Raw genomic sequence first — 13,420 nt, 5'->3', positions numbered from 1 at the left:
TTGAGAACATGAACTCTGAAAACAGATTGTCTAGGATGAATTCTGAGATCTCTCATTTTCTTGCTATGTGATGGAGAGCAAGTTATTTAACATCTGTAAAACTTAGTTATCAAGAAATGAAAAGAATAGTATTTTTCACTTCATAGAGTTGATAGGGAGCTTTTAGTGTGGTGCTTAGCACATAGCACTCATTAATTGATGGTGATGATGACCACATCAACCGTGACTATGATAGTGACAACTTTCTGCCATTAATTATTTGGCCCAAAGATTTCTCTACCCACTGATTGTTTGTATATCATGTTATAATCTTACTAAATCTAAATGTAATCTAAAAATTACATTTTTATTGCCTATGTTCTGCCCAAACTGCCTCTCCTTTTGCTGTGTTTATCCTAGTAAATGGCATCAAGATTTGTCTGCATGCTCAAGCCAAAAATCTATGACTTATTCTTGATTTCTCTCTGCCCCTCACTTCTTATATTCAATTCATCAGCTGTTCCTTTGACTCTATCTCAAGATTATATCCTGATTCCGGCTGTTGTCGTATCTCACTATATTTCCCAGGTCAAGTCCGTTACCTATGTCTAGTCCCCGAGCTTCCACTCTAGCTTTACTCATCCTCCTCTCCAGTTCCTTTTCCACGCAGCACTGTGACTTACCTTTGTAAAAGATATAGTAGATCAGAGCACGTTGCTTCCCTGTGTAAACTTCAAACTCCTTACTCTAGCCATCAGAACGCTATGTAATTTTGTCAGTGCTTACTTACCTCTTGAGCCTCATTCCTTACCATTGTCCCCCTTGACAGCCACACTGTCCTTTTTACACCATCATTTTTGAGACATTTTCTCCAGCTGTTCTTTCTGCTGCTTCCTTTCCTTGGGGTCTTTTAATTACAATGTAAATGTCACCTCCTCAGGTCATCCCTGAATTACCCAATCTAAAATAACCATCTTCTCATTTTCCGTATGTCATCCTATTATATTTCTCTGCGTAGTAGTAAAGAATGTGGAATAAGTATTAGATACTATTATGTATATGTTTACTTTCTTTTTTGTTGTTTTGTATTACGTATGCATTTGTTTATATCTCCTCCCCTGTTAATACTTGTGGCATAAATGAATAAGCTTCAGAAAACCCCTTCCCTCTACTTCTCCCTATCTCTAACTCTGTTCTCTTAGTAAGAGACTTTTTCTTGCCATATTTAATTTTTCCAGGTATAGCTGGTGGTGCTCATCGGTGGAGTGGGGGAAATGAGAGTATCTTTGTCATTAATCATCTATTCTGCTCATGATAAGGTGGCAAAGATAGTATTTTTGGTTACATAACTTTGATACAGTAATTATTATGCTAGGAAGTATAACTAATGATGATTAAATGATACAAATACTAGGGTCTTATACATGTTTAGCTAGATAATTAGTTATATATGGTCACTCATTTTCTTTTGCTACAATGAATTCCCTCCTTTGGTAAAAAGCCAGTAGTAATGATTAATGGCATATTGTTCAAACTGGTGCAAATCTCCAACACTTACTAATCTTTAGGAATTGGTTACCTTTGAAATAGTTCAAGAAATTCTAGGGAGGTAATTGTTCAAATGTGGAAAAAGCATGGATCATTAGACTTTGCTGGTGCATGTGGTGTTTTTTGGTGTTGTTGTTGTTGTTTTGGTTTCCAGTGAGCTTGATAGAAAGTTTTTAGAAAATAATATTTGACAGACTTGTTTAAATATTGTTAAAAGGCTGTTCTAGTTTGAGTAGATTGGTGATAAGTAATACCATTTTCAAGATCAGAGCATGAATTTTATTGCTAAGTAAAATTGAAGAGCATTTTGAAGTTTGTTACTCTTAAATTTTGGAGAAATCCAGTAACATTAATACAAAATATAAAGCAGGTTATTAACTTGCGTAATTGGTAATGTGAAAACCACCACTGAGGGATAAATTTGCAATAAAAATGAAAACCTTATTAATGATGTTAAATATTATAATTAATACTGGCTTGTATATTAGATCATTGATAACAATACCACTAGGAATTATCAGGATATAATTTTCTCCCTGGGGAGTTTATTGAGTCCATGCTGTGACTCTGCTAATTTCCCGAGAGAGAATTGTCATCATAATGTTATCCTGAATTATCTTATTGCTCATTAAGTGTCCTTGCCTTCAAACTTAAAGCAAGTTAAAGAAATTAATTTAGTCCTAGGAAATCATTGTTTAAAGAGTCTGCACCTGTTGTAAGACTAAGAACCACTGGCACAACAGAATCATTTTTATTTTAAAAAGAGAAGTTTTATATGAAGGAAGCAGGAGAAGTTAATCCCAATTAGTAAGATCTTACAGGATTAGAATGCATTCAAATCAACAAGAGGCGCATTCGTAAGAAACCGGAACATTTAAGGTGTTAAATAAAGCTTCATTCACTCCAGGGTTTGTTTTCTTAGTTGTTATCTATAATTTTGAATATTTATTTTATGTTTCTGATATTTCAGAATACTTTTATAATACAACCTGTTAGTATATAGATTCAGGAATGTTGTGAGGCTAAACATAATAATTTACCACGAAAATGTAAGATAAATTCTTCCAAGAACAGTTTTAATTATGCTCTTTAAGTCAAGAGTTGTGGTTATCTTATGGTTAGTAATTATGAGATAAAGTAATATTGAGAAACAACTTATATGGGCTTATAGTTATGTTACCCATGTTAATTAGTTACGTTTTAAGACTTCTTCCAAAAATTAATCTGTTTGAAAATACTTCTGTGGGGTATGTAGTCTTTATCTCAGTAATTCTAGAAGATGCTGTGTACTGGATTAGCCATGTCCTTTCTCAGTTTTCTTTTGTCATGAAGCCAGACAGTATCAGACTCATAGGGTTTATGGGTTTTGAACGAGTTATTCCCCTCTTTCACGTGCCTGCAGTTCTAAACTTCATTTTAAGCACGTTCTAACCAGATAACCAGATTATAAACATGGTGTTTTTCGGTACTAAATGCCCTTCTCTCAATAATTGTTAGAAGGACATTGGGTGGCATAACTGTGTCGGATCCACTGTACTGTCATCGAAGTAGCTTCGTACCCAAGGGGCTAGGCTAGCTTCCTTTGTGAATCAGGCAGATAATCCACATGATAAATGAGGTATCCCTGTTGGAAGGCAGAGCACAGGGTGGGGTGATACTAAGAACTCCTAGTAAGCGTGCTCTTGGCATTGGGAAATCTGGCAGCAAACGAGAGGACATTCAAGGAGGCTTTTCAACCACAAGAGCCCTGTTAGAGTGAGTTGGTGGAACATTGTCACTGCTGGTACTCTTGGGGAAAGGAAAGTCTTCTTTGATACGGAGTATGTGCTCTGTGCTTGGCTCTGTCCTAGGTACTTTATAATCATAGTCTCACTTGGACACAGTTCTTTGGGTAGGCTTACCCCTATTTTACAGACGTAGGAAACAAGGTTTGGGTAGCTTGCTGCACGAAAAGACACTGAGCATCAGAGCTGGGATTTGAGCCCAGGTCTTGCCGATGAACTGCAGAACCTCTGCCTTTTCTAAGGGGCTGTTTGGGAACTCCGTGGATTCTTTCGTAATGCCATGCCTAGTCAGGCTTCGGAGCAAGATTGATTTGAAACACAGTGTTTAATGCTTCCCATAGTACTCTAATGAGGATTGTGGATTATGACTAAGTGTCCTTTAATAGCGAGGAATAAGGGAATTCTCTGTTTCACCTGTGTGGAAGCTATAAGAGGCGGAGACAGTTGTCTTGCTTTGTGGGACTGAAGTTTTTTCCACTGCATCGCACTGCATTTCTACCTGCTTCTACTCAGAGCCTCTCAATAGTTACAATCATGCCGTATGTATTTAAAGCCTTTTCCATTAAGTTCTTTTGGTTGCATTCACTTATTTAGTAAATACTGATTATCTAGTTCATGTCAGACATGGCAACTGGATACAAAGATAAAACATGGTTTCTGGCTTTGAGAAAGTCAATTATGTGGAGGAAAAATACATATATGTAAATGAGTAATGAAATCCAGTGAGATCCAGAAACTTGCTCAGTGCCAGAGTTTGTACAGCTGTTGGTAGAGCTGAATGACTACTCTCAGTTGCTATGGAAGGAGCCAGTAAAGCTGCCCACAAGCCGAAGATGATTCCTTAGAAGGCTGGCAGTGGAATCTCAAAGATGAGTTGTGGTTTGCCAGGTGTGAAGAGCAAAGTAATTTAGAAGGCATGGGGATAAGCACATGCTTTGCATGGAGAGGCCAAAGCTCATGGTGCACTTGGGGAACACTTGGTATTGCTGGTAGCGGAGGCCCATGGCTCGGTATAAAAATGACTTGGCCCTGTGTCCTAGGAAAGGCCTTATTATCTTTATTTCAGCGGAAGAAACAGCAGAGGTGTTTTTATTTTTATAAAAATTTAAGTTCCTTTAAGTGACTCATACCAAATCCAAAAACCATTTTGTACAGCTCAGAAAAATATCCTGATCATTAAGGGACTGTAGGAAACAGATGCAGTTTATACACCAATTTGAGACCAGGAAAAAAGCAATTTAAGTGATTTTATTTGGTCCATGTTTCATACTGATTTGAATCTCATTATTTTGCTGGGTTATTTATTCCCAGTATACCTCAAATGCTAAAATACCTCAAATGCTATGTACACACACACACACACACACACACACACACACACACGGAATTGGACATCATTCAAAAAAGAGAATATAGCTCTTTCCTAAAAATAGTTCTTTACTTGTGTGGGCACTCGTTTGATGATATCATCTTTTTATTTAAAGCACCTAATACAGTGCTGCCTACAATAGGATGTAATTCATGAAAATGAAGTATGGCATTGAATACAATATAATAGAATCATTACTAATACACGTATGTATTACATGTCTGATCATCTCCTAAAGGAGAGCTCCTACTACACAGGCTTATTTTTATACAAATTGCAGTGTGGCAAAGGGACCCAGGGGTAGCTGGAGACGTGCAGCTATGCTCCTTCTCATGTCAGCTTTCCATGTCTACACTGGGTGACAGGACATGGGAGCAGATGAGACAAGCTGTCACTCACCCACACTGCCCTTTGAAGAAAGGCCATAGGGGGAGAAAGGTGCCGCAAATGGGCTGTGAAGTTTACATACACTGCCCACTGTTAAACAGATTACGTCTAATGAAGTGTCTAATGCTCAGGCCATATCAACCTAATCCTTGGTGGCAGTTCATCCCTCAACTGCCAAAAAACACCGCCCTGTGGCCCTCTCTCGCCACTCTGGCCGCCAAGCGCAGGGAGGTGCCCAGTCTTAATAAACCAAGACAGTGTGTGATCTGACATGCAAATGTAGGTCATTGCATATGTAAATGTGTGATTACAAACCTGCATGCCAAAACACATTAGTGAGACTTTGCTCTCAGCATGCGGTTGTCACACTGTCTTAGCAGTTCACGCTAATATTTGTCAGTTACTGTGCAGACAGAAGATGGAATTCCCAGTTAAACTTAATGTATATGGATTGTATGATAGTGTTCCTAATGATGAAGTTGTATTTTCCTGTTGAGATTGACAGGTTTTTGTCAGGAGAAAAAAGGGTATGTACATATATAGCGGAAGAAGGAACTCTCTTTCTTAGAGTTTGCAGACTACCCTCGTGTGTCGATATTTAAAAAAAAAATTTCTTAGGAAAGCGTAGAAGTTAAAAAAATCTCTACTCTTTAAATGAAACTTTTATTAACAGTTAAGAAACTACAAAAAGTTGCTACTGTCTATTGACTATATCTAAGAAGTGGTACTTTGTAAGTTTCCTTTCTTAAATAGGTATCTTGTTGTCACAGAGGCACTTAATCAATTAATCTCAGTGACTCCAAGAAGAAATCTTATAAATGAACAGCATGGGGTTTGATAATTTTTATTTTATTTTTCTTATTATGGTGTGTATTTTTGTTTTCATTCTTAACATATGTTTTTATTTCTGACTTTTTTTAATCAAAAGATTTGAAATTGAAAATATTTGTGAATCGTTATGTAGGAGTCCCATAATATTGAGTCATATTGTAGATTTTGTTTAGTGATTGTGGTAGCATAGTAAAGGCTATACTTGGGAACCAACTAGACATAGGTTTGGTTTGATAACATGAGAACAAATTAGATGACATATAAAGTCCCAATATATAGGAATTGTTAAGTTGTAGGTACAAAATGGAACCTTCCTTTATTATGGTAGTTGCTACTATTATTCTGTTATACCAGTTATTCATGGTATTATATTTATGGAATGAATTTGTAAAATTTCTTGTATACTGGTTATTTTGCATGTCTTAAATGAAGAATGGTATTTTTCTTGACAATAGTTTAGGACTTCCAGAAGAAAGAAAATCAGTTTCTCTTTTTGAGAATCATTGCATTTGAATTACAGTGAAACTTCAGCAGAATTTTTGAATTTTTGCTAGCATGATAGATATAGTAAAATCAACAATGCTAAAAATATTGTGGTTAAGGTAAAGTACTACCTGTATATTAAAATAGCCTTTTGCATAAGTCATGGGGTCATCAGGCTTAACAGAGGTTTATTTGAAGGACTAAGATTTCAAGTTCAATTTAGTGTGTTTACCAGCCAGTGCTATCTTTGATTACATTAATAGACATTTAATGTTCACTCTTACTAGTCAGTGCACTAGTCAGACCCCATAAGAATGTCATGCGTACTCCACGTTGGCTCAGAGAATAGAGGAGGTCCAGAAGGATATGAAGAGAATGGTAAAGGCTTGGAAGAGTGTCCTTACAAATAATCCAGGGACCTCAGAACGCCTATGCATATTTGGCCAAAAAAGAGAAGCTATAAGGGTATTTGACACCTAAACTAGGCTATTTTGTTATAGTTTGGTTTTTGGTAGAGGGGCTGAGATAGATCATGAGTGTTATGAGGAACCTAAAGGCAGTGTGTGTTGGGTACGTGTTGTAACTTCAACAGTGGCTGACTGTAGTGGGTATTCAAGTAATGTTTACTCTGTAACTGACTTAATGACTGAAAGAGTCTATGAATAAACAAATGAACAAAAGTACTAGGACAATGGATAAAATGTATAAGGAGGAGTTGGGCTTTGTCTCAAAATAGGAATGACAGTTGCGCTCCCTTCCCAATACCCTGTAACTGTTTCTCTCATAGCAGTTAGGAGCCTCTTCCATATGTTGGGGAAGCTCTCTCAATGCAGAAAGCGTTTCTGGTTCATCTCTATTTTCCTAGCAGCTAATACATAGTAAGTACTAAAAAGTGTTAGGAGAAGTGATTTTTTTTTTTTTTTCACGAATAACAGCAAAATATTGTTTAACAATAACGGCACCTGGGTGGCTCAGTCTGTTGTGTCTGCCTTCGGCTCTGGTCCTAATCCCAGGGTCCTGGGATCTGGCCCCTTGCACATCAGGGAGCCTGCTTCTCCCTCTCCCTCTGCCTGCCACTCCCCCTACTCGTGATCTCTCTCTGTCAAATAAATAAATAAAATCTTTAAATTTAAAAAAAAAAATGTACTAAGTGAAAGAAGCTTATCTGAAAAGGCCACAGACTGAGTGATTTCCACTATATGACATTCTGGGAAAAGCAAAGCTATGGAGACTGTAAAAAGGTGGGCGGGGTGTGTTGTTGGGGAAGGTGGGGTAAATAGGAGGTGCAGAGAGGATTTTTAGGGCCCTGAAAATACACTGTGTGGTACTATAATGATGGATACTTTTATACATTTGTCCAAAGCCATAGAATGTGTGACACCAAGGGTGAACCCTAATGGGTGCTAAGAGCTTCGGGTGTCAGTGTAGGTTCATGAATTATAACCAAAGTAGCCCTATGGTGGCGTGAATGGGGAAAGCCATGCATGTATGGGGGCAAGGGCCTCCTCACAGTTTTGCTGTAGCCCAGCACTGCTCAAATAAAGTCTTAAACAAACAAACAAAAAACAGTGACGATGTGGTGGTAAATTCCCTGCCCCTGGAAATGTTCTTTGTCAAAGTTAAGTAACTCTCAAGAAGTTCAGATTTTCACGCATTAGTTGGCAGGTTGCACTGTGTGTGTTTGTGTGTGTGTGTGTGTGTACAAATTCTATTTCAAGTCAAAGATTCTGTGAAAAAGAAAGCAAATATCAAAGGAGTACTAGATTGAGTGGGACAAGTTTATATTCTAGGAACTGAAGATAATTTTATGGAGTGCCTATCTAAAATTTCAAAAGCCTCCTTCCCTGATATTTCATGTCCTTCTTCCTTGATTGATTAATTGATTTTTTTAGCCCTTCCTATCTTACACACTGTATATATATTTTTCATGTTTACCCTTTTTTTTTTCCCCTGCCAGAATTTTTCTTTTGAGGGTAGGGATTATCATGTTTACTTTGCTACTGTCTCCCCAGGATACAGAACAGTACCTAGCATGAATGGCTCAATATAATATTTGTTGAATAGAATAGATGTCTGTAGGCTTGCCATAGGTATCACCTATTTATGTCCAATAGTTAATGATTGTGTGAATATTGTGTGATTGAAAACTTATTCTGAATTTTTTAATTACAGAAGGCTTTACGACCGGATATGGGCTATAATACATTGGCCAACTTTCGAATAGAAAAGAAAATTGGTCGCGGGCAATTTAGTGAAGTTTACAGAGCAGCCTGTCTCTTGGATGGAGTGCCAGTAGCTTTAAAAAAAGTGCAGGTAAGATTATTTTAATTATGTAAATCGATGTAAAATTATACTATATGAATAATAAATAGAGGAAAGTATGTCCTGAATGATTAGATAATGACAATCTTAACTTGAGAATGCTAGAAAGGAATAAAAATTATACTTTAAAAGCTTGAATTGAGTGTAGTACACAGTGGAAATTAATTATTAATTTTAATATTACTTCTACGCTTTAAAAATTTAGCTGGTTTTGTTCACCCAGATTTAGTACTGACTGCAATGATCCTAGAAAAGCTTTTACAATTCCAGATTTTAGGGGGCAGATTTGACTTCTCACCACTTGCTCCTAACTCAACAGGTAACTCACAAGAAGAAAATAGACTTTACAAAATGTATTGCCTAGGGTTTGTAAGTGGCAGTCCAGGGTATTATATTAATGTGGAGAACCACACTGGCAATAAATGAAACAACAATGAAGTTAACTTTCTTTATTGGAAAATTTTAAAAAGAATGAAATGGATTGAGTAAATCAGAGGATTGATGACATGTTTGGAATTGCCCTCTTGTGTCTGTATCCTTCTGGAATCAACTTTGCTCTCCAATCCTGACTTTTCTTTTGTTTCCCTCAGATTCATTTATCTTGTTCTAGCTCCTCTTATCAAGTCCTGACCTAACCCTAGTGGGCTAGTCCCATTGAGCTACCTGCAGGCGTACTTGCCAGAGCCCTGGAATTTTCATTTGCCTGAACAAGTCTAGAAAGTCTAATGTCACTTGCCTTGTTATTGTGTCGCAGGGTATGTTTGACATCACACAGTTTTGCTTCCCGTTTTTCAGATAAGGTAGTTATTGTTCATACCTGCCCATAGACTTCCTGTTTTACTCTGCAACCCTGATACCTTTTTTCTGTAGTGACCTGTGAGACCAAAGTTTCCTGTTTGTGTGTGTGTGTGTGTGTGTGACTTCTTAAAGCATCAGTGTACTTGAAGTAGCCATTACAGAGATGAACAGTTTTCCCTTACCTTTTTAAGGAAATATTAAATGTTTATAAAAAACGTTATGTGGCATACATGATATGAAGAATAATAGAAATGCCCTCATATCCACCACCCAGCTTAAGAAATAACAGCATTAAAATTTTTTTTTGATCTATAGCCGCCACTCCCTTCCTGTAGAGGTAACCACGTCTGGAATTCCGTGTTTAACATTCCTTTGCTTTTCTTTACAGTTTTCCCACATCTGTATAAATTTCTAAATAGATCTGTTGTTTGCTTTGCATTTTTGGAGCTTTACATCAGCGTCATCACATGTTGGTGCTTGTGGCTCTACATTAACCTTTTCACTGCTGTATTGTATTCTGTGGTTCGTGTTACATGTTGCTTGCTGGTTGGATTGTTTCTAAGTTGTTTATTATGGTAAACATTACTGCTCTGCTAGTCTTCTGTGTCTCGCAAGCATCTTGTGTGACATGTGAGCATTTCTCTATTGTCTGGGCCTAAGAATGGAGATGGTGAACCACAGGCGATATGCATGGTAGGTTCTACAAGTTAATAGCAAGTTACTTTTCATAGTTGCACCGGTTGACTTTCTCACGGGCAGCATATAAGAGTAGCTGTCTTCTCTTGCTTAATGTGCCACTTAGAACTTAAGAAAACATAATATAGAATGCAGATACTAATGTTCATGAAGCAGATGACTTTTGGAAGGATGATTCCCTTATAAAAGAACTCTGATCCATTTTTAAAATGTATTTATGAAATTTCTACTGTGCATTACTAGGCACCGAGGGGAAATAAAAAGGAAGCTAGTCATAGTATTCCTGCATTCCAGAGAAAAAAGAGTCTATGTGGAACAATTAAAGGTTAAGCCTTGTGGCATGGATTCCTGATTTAAACAGGAGTTCACAGAATGGAGATGTCCGTTTGGGCCATTGGTGGAATCGGAATATAGGCCAGGCTGCCAGTGCGAGACCAGCTTCTGGAGAGCACTGGAGCCGGGAGCAGGAATTTGTAGAATAGGAAAGTAAGGAATCAATATGGATCCTCATGTAGAGGAATAATCTTTAAAATTCATTCATTTAAAAGGAAAATTACAAACCAAACACACAAAATGGACTGGAAAGAAGTCAGCTGCTTATTTGCCGTTGGTAGTGAATGCCAGAGGGTAGATGGATTGAGAAATTACCTGGAGGTCTCGAGGCTTCTCAGCTTCCTTCTTCAGCTTCTAACTGACTCTGAGTGTAGAGAAAGAGACACGGCTCCATTCTACCTGTTGTCTTCCTTTTGATTGGAAATTTGAAAGGACATGAGTTAATTTGGGCAGTCATATTTCCATTCAGTATTAGATGCCCCTCTAACTGTTCCCATTCTGCACCGTGATAAACCTCAGATGGCGGTCTCCTGCTGGGTGAGGTCCGTTTGTGCTCTTGCATTAGAACATTCTTTTCCGCTTTATACAGCGTTAATACTGGGGCATGTTCCAGTTTAAACGTAGCTACTTTATAGAGGAGAGAGATGCTTTTGTAAAGATATTCGTAGCTTATTTAACTAGGAAATGGTGTCTTAAACCTTTGTGAGGAGAAATGTGTTTGCATTTCAGATATGGTATTGATTTTTGTGATGTATTACATCACTGAACAATGAGTCCTATGTTTCTTCCTTTAAAAAAATCTCTGTAGCTTAAAGTGAAAATGTTTTAAAAATATTGTTAACTAGACTATCTTCCTTTCTGGAAAGGAAGCCCTTCTTCAAAAAATTCATGAAGAATCAAATACTGGATTTCCTCATGCATCTTGTCACTTGTCTGAAGATCTGTATTACTGTTCCAGCTCTTCTAGAATCTTTCCTGAATACTGTGCTTGGGTTCATAGGCTGAAGTGCTACTTTTATAGTTCGTTTGTCTGCTTCCGTATCATTCAGGAGACACACCAGAATTACCATCTAGATTCTTCAGCTTAGCTTTCAAGGCATTTCTTTACTTTGTCCCACACCATCAAGTTTTACTTTTTCAAGACTTTAAAAAAACAGTGTCCTAAGCCCTGGTGATGTTCCTGTAGGTTTGCCTGTTACCTGTGTGTGGAAAGAAGAGTGAGTGTCCTGAATACCTGAACACATAAAGAGATCTGAGAGCCTACAGTGCATGGCAGTGTTAACCAATCTTTTCAAAAATGCCCACATCTCATCATGATTCATTTGCCAAAATTAAGATGGTGCCTTAGCTGATGTGACATTTTTGAAATTCCATGAACCACCTTTGCTTCTGTCTCCCTGTTTCCCTTTGACATTTTCCTTCTTACCACTCATTCACTCATTCCATCCGTGTTAATATTTGGATCAGCTCATGTTCAGTGGTCAGTGTGGAAGGCTTTGGGAATGCTAAGATAAATAATAGGGCTCATGGGATTCCAGTAGAAGTGCAACAGAGAAATGTCTGAAATCCCAGGATAGGCACTGTAGTTAAGAGTAGCCTCCAGGAATGTTGGTGAGAGGGAGATTGGGATAAGTCTTCATAGAGGATGTGACCTGGGTCTCAGAAGCTCTGTTCTTTATGTTAGAAGACTGTCAAAGAATTCTTTTGATCTGGTACATATAATCTCTATTTTGTTATGCTTAGTTCATTGATTAGAGCTATGTAATTGGAATTGATTTTTATTTTAGCAATCTTAAAATTTTTATTTTAGGTACTAACATGAATTTTGGGTCTTGCTGTGTCTCAGTCCTTTGATGTTTGTTACCCTAATTTTCGGATAGTAGGTGAAATATTTAGATCTTTAGTTCTGTTTGCCTAGTCTTAAGTTATATGTCCAGATAACACTGTTTTCTTATGGGACATTCATTGTGTGAGATACTTATTGGAATAGAAAGTACTGTTGTATAGTACTAACAAAGATAAGGTACTAATGTATTTTGTTCAAATTCATCCTTTTGATACATAGGTTAACTTTCTGAAGAAACGGTATTCTTTGATGTTCATTGCTTTACTTATATTTGATTATTATAGTAAAACATTTATCAAGAAAATCACTCTTTAAAGTATATTGAGTTTACCTTGCTTCTTTTACATATGTTGATTTTAGTTTCTAGCTTTTGCATGTATTCATGTATTAGAAATTGGGATTGCATGCATGTAGGAATTTGTAAGCTATGATAGCTTCTTCCATAATGCATACAGATTAGAATACATTCCTAATCTCTACAACCATATATCCAATCTGTATTTCAGTGTTCACAGTGATCACTGAATTCATCCTGCAGTTTTTATCAGCTTCATTATTTGATATCTGTAGATTTCCTTTGAGCCTTACAATAGTTATTTGGACAAATGAAAAGTAGGAAGCATTTGTAAGAATAATCTGTACATTATATATTTTTTTAAATTGGAGAATAATTTAGTAATTGATGTTAGTTTAGTTGTTAAGGAGACATAGTCTTTTATCTTAAAAATGAAAGCTTCTTAAATTTATTTATTGTACTTGTAATTTTTTAAGGCATTTCTTAGGCATATAAGAAATAGAGAAAATTTTTAGTTTTATTGAAGGTTTAGGGAATAGGGCATTTTAGTTAACATTTTAGGGTTATAATGAATTACACACATGGCATAAATAGATTATGAACATTAAAATATTGAAACGACTTAATGGATATCAATGAAATAATTTAGACCTATGTCCTTTTTAGATGTTCCACATTGTTTTTTTCTTTAGCATCTTATGGTGCCTTAGGGTTTTTATTATGCTAGTACAGGTTTTGATTGTACCAGT

At 36.8% G+C, this 13,420-nt stretch overlaps 1 protein-coding gene across 2 annotated transcripts in view; it reads left to right on the top strand.

The window, feature by feature from the left end:
* The window catches only part of NEK7 (NIMA related kinase 7), a 149,355-nt gene that overhangs the window by 68,713 nt on the left and 67,222 nt on the right, over nucleotides 1–13,420 (top strand). For both annotated transcript variants that reach the window (XR_006608619.1, XM_045086988.1), the window contains exon 3: nucleotides 8,554–8,694. Coding sequence is in view for 1 of the 2 variants with exons in the window: in XM_045086988.1 (XP_044942923.1) it covers nucleotides 8,554–8,694 (141 nt within the window). In the remaining variant the exon portion in view is untranslated. The remainder of the gene's footprint in view (nucleotides 1–8,553; nucleotides 8,695–13,420) is intronic.

Source organism: Mustela putorius, unplaced genomic scaffold (assembly GCF_011764305.1).
Source record: "Mustela putorius furo isolate JIRA1106 unplaced genomic scaffold, ASM1176430v1.1 tig00001012_pilon_pilon_pilon, whole genome shotgun sequence".
Lineage (NCBI taxonomy): Eukaryota > Metazoa > Chordata > Mammalia > Carnivora > Mustelidae > Mustela > Mustela putorius.
Note: the sequence above shows the minus strand (reverse complement) of the source record. Positions and strands in the feature narration are given on the sequence as shown.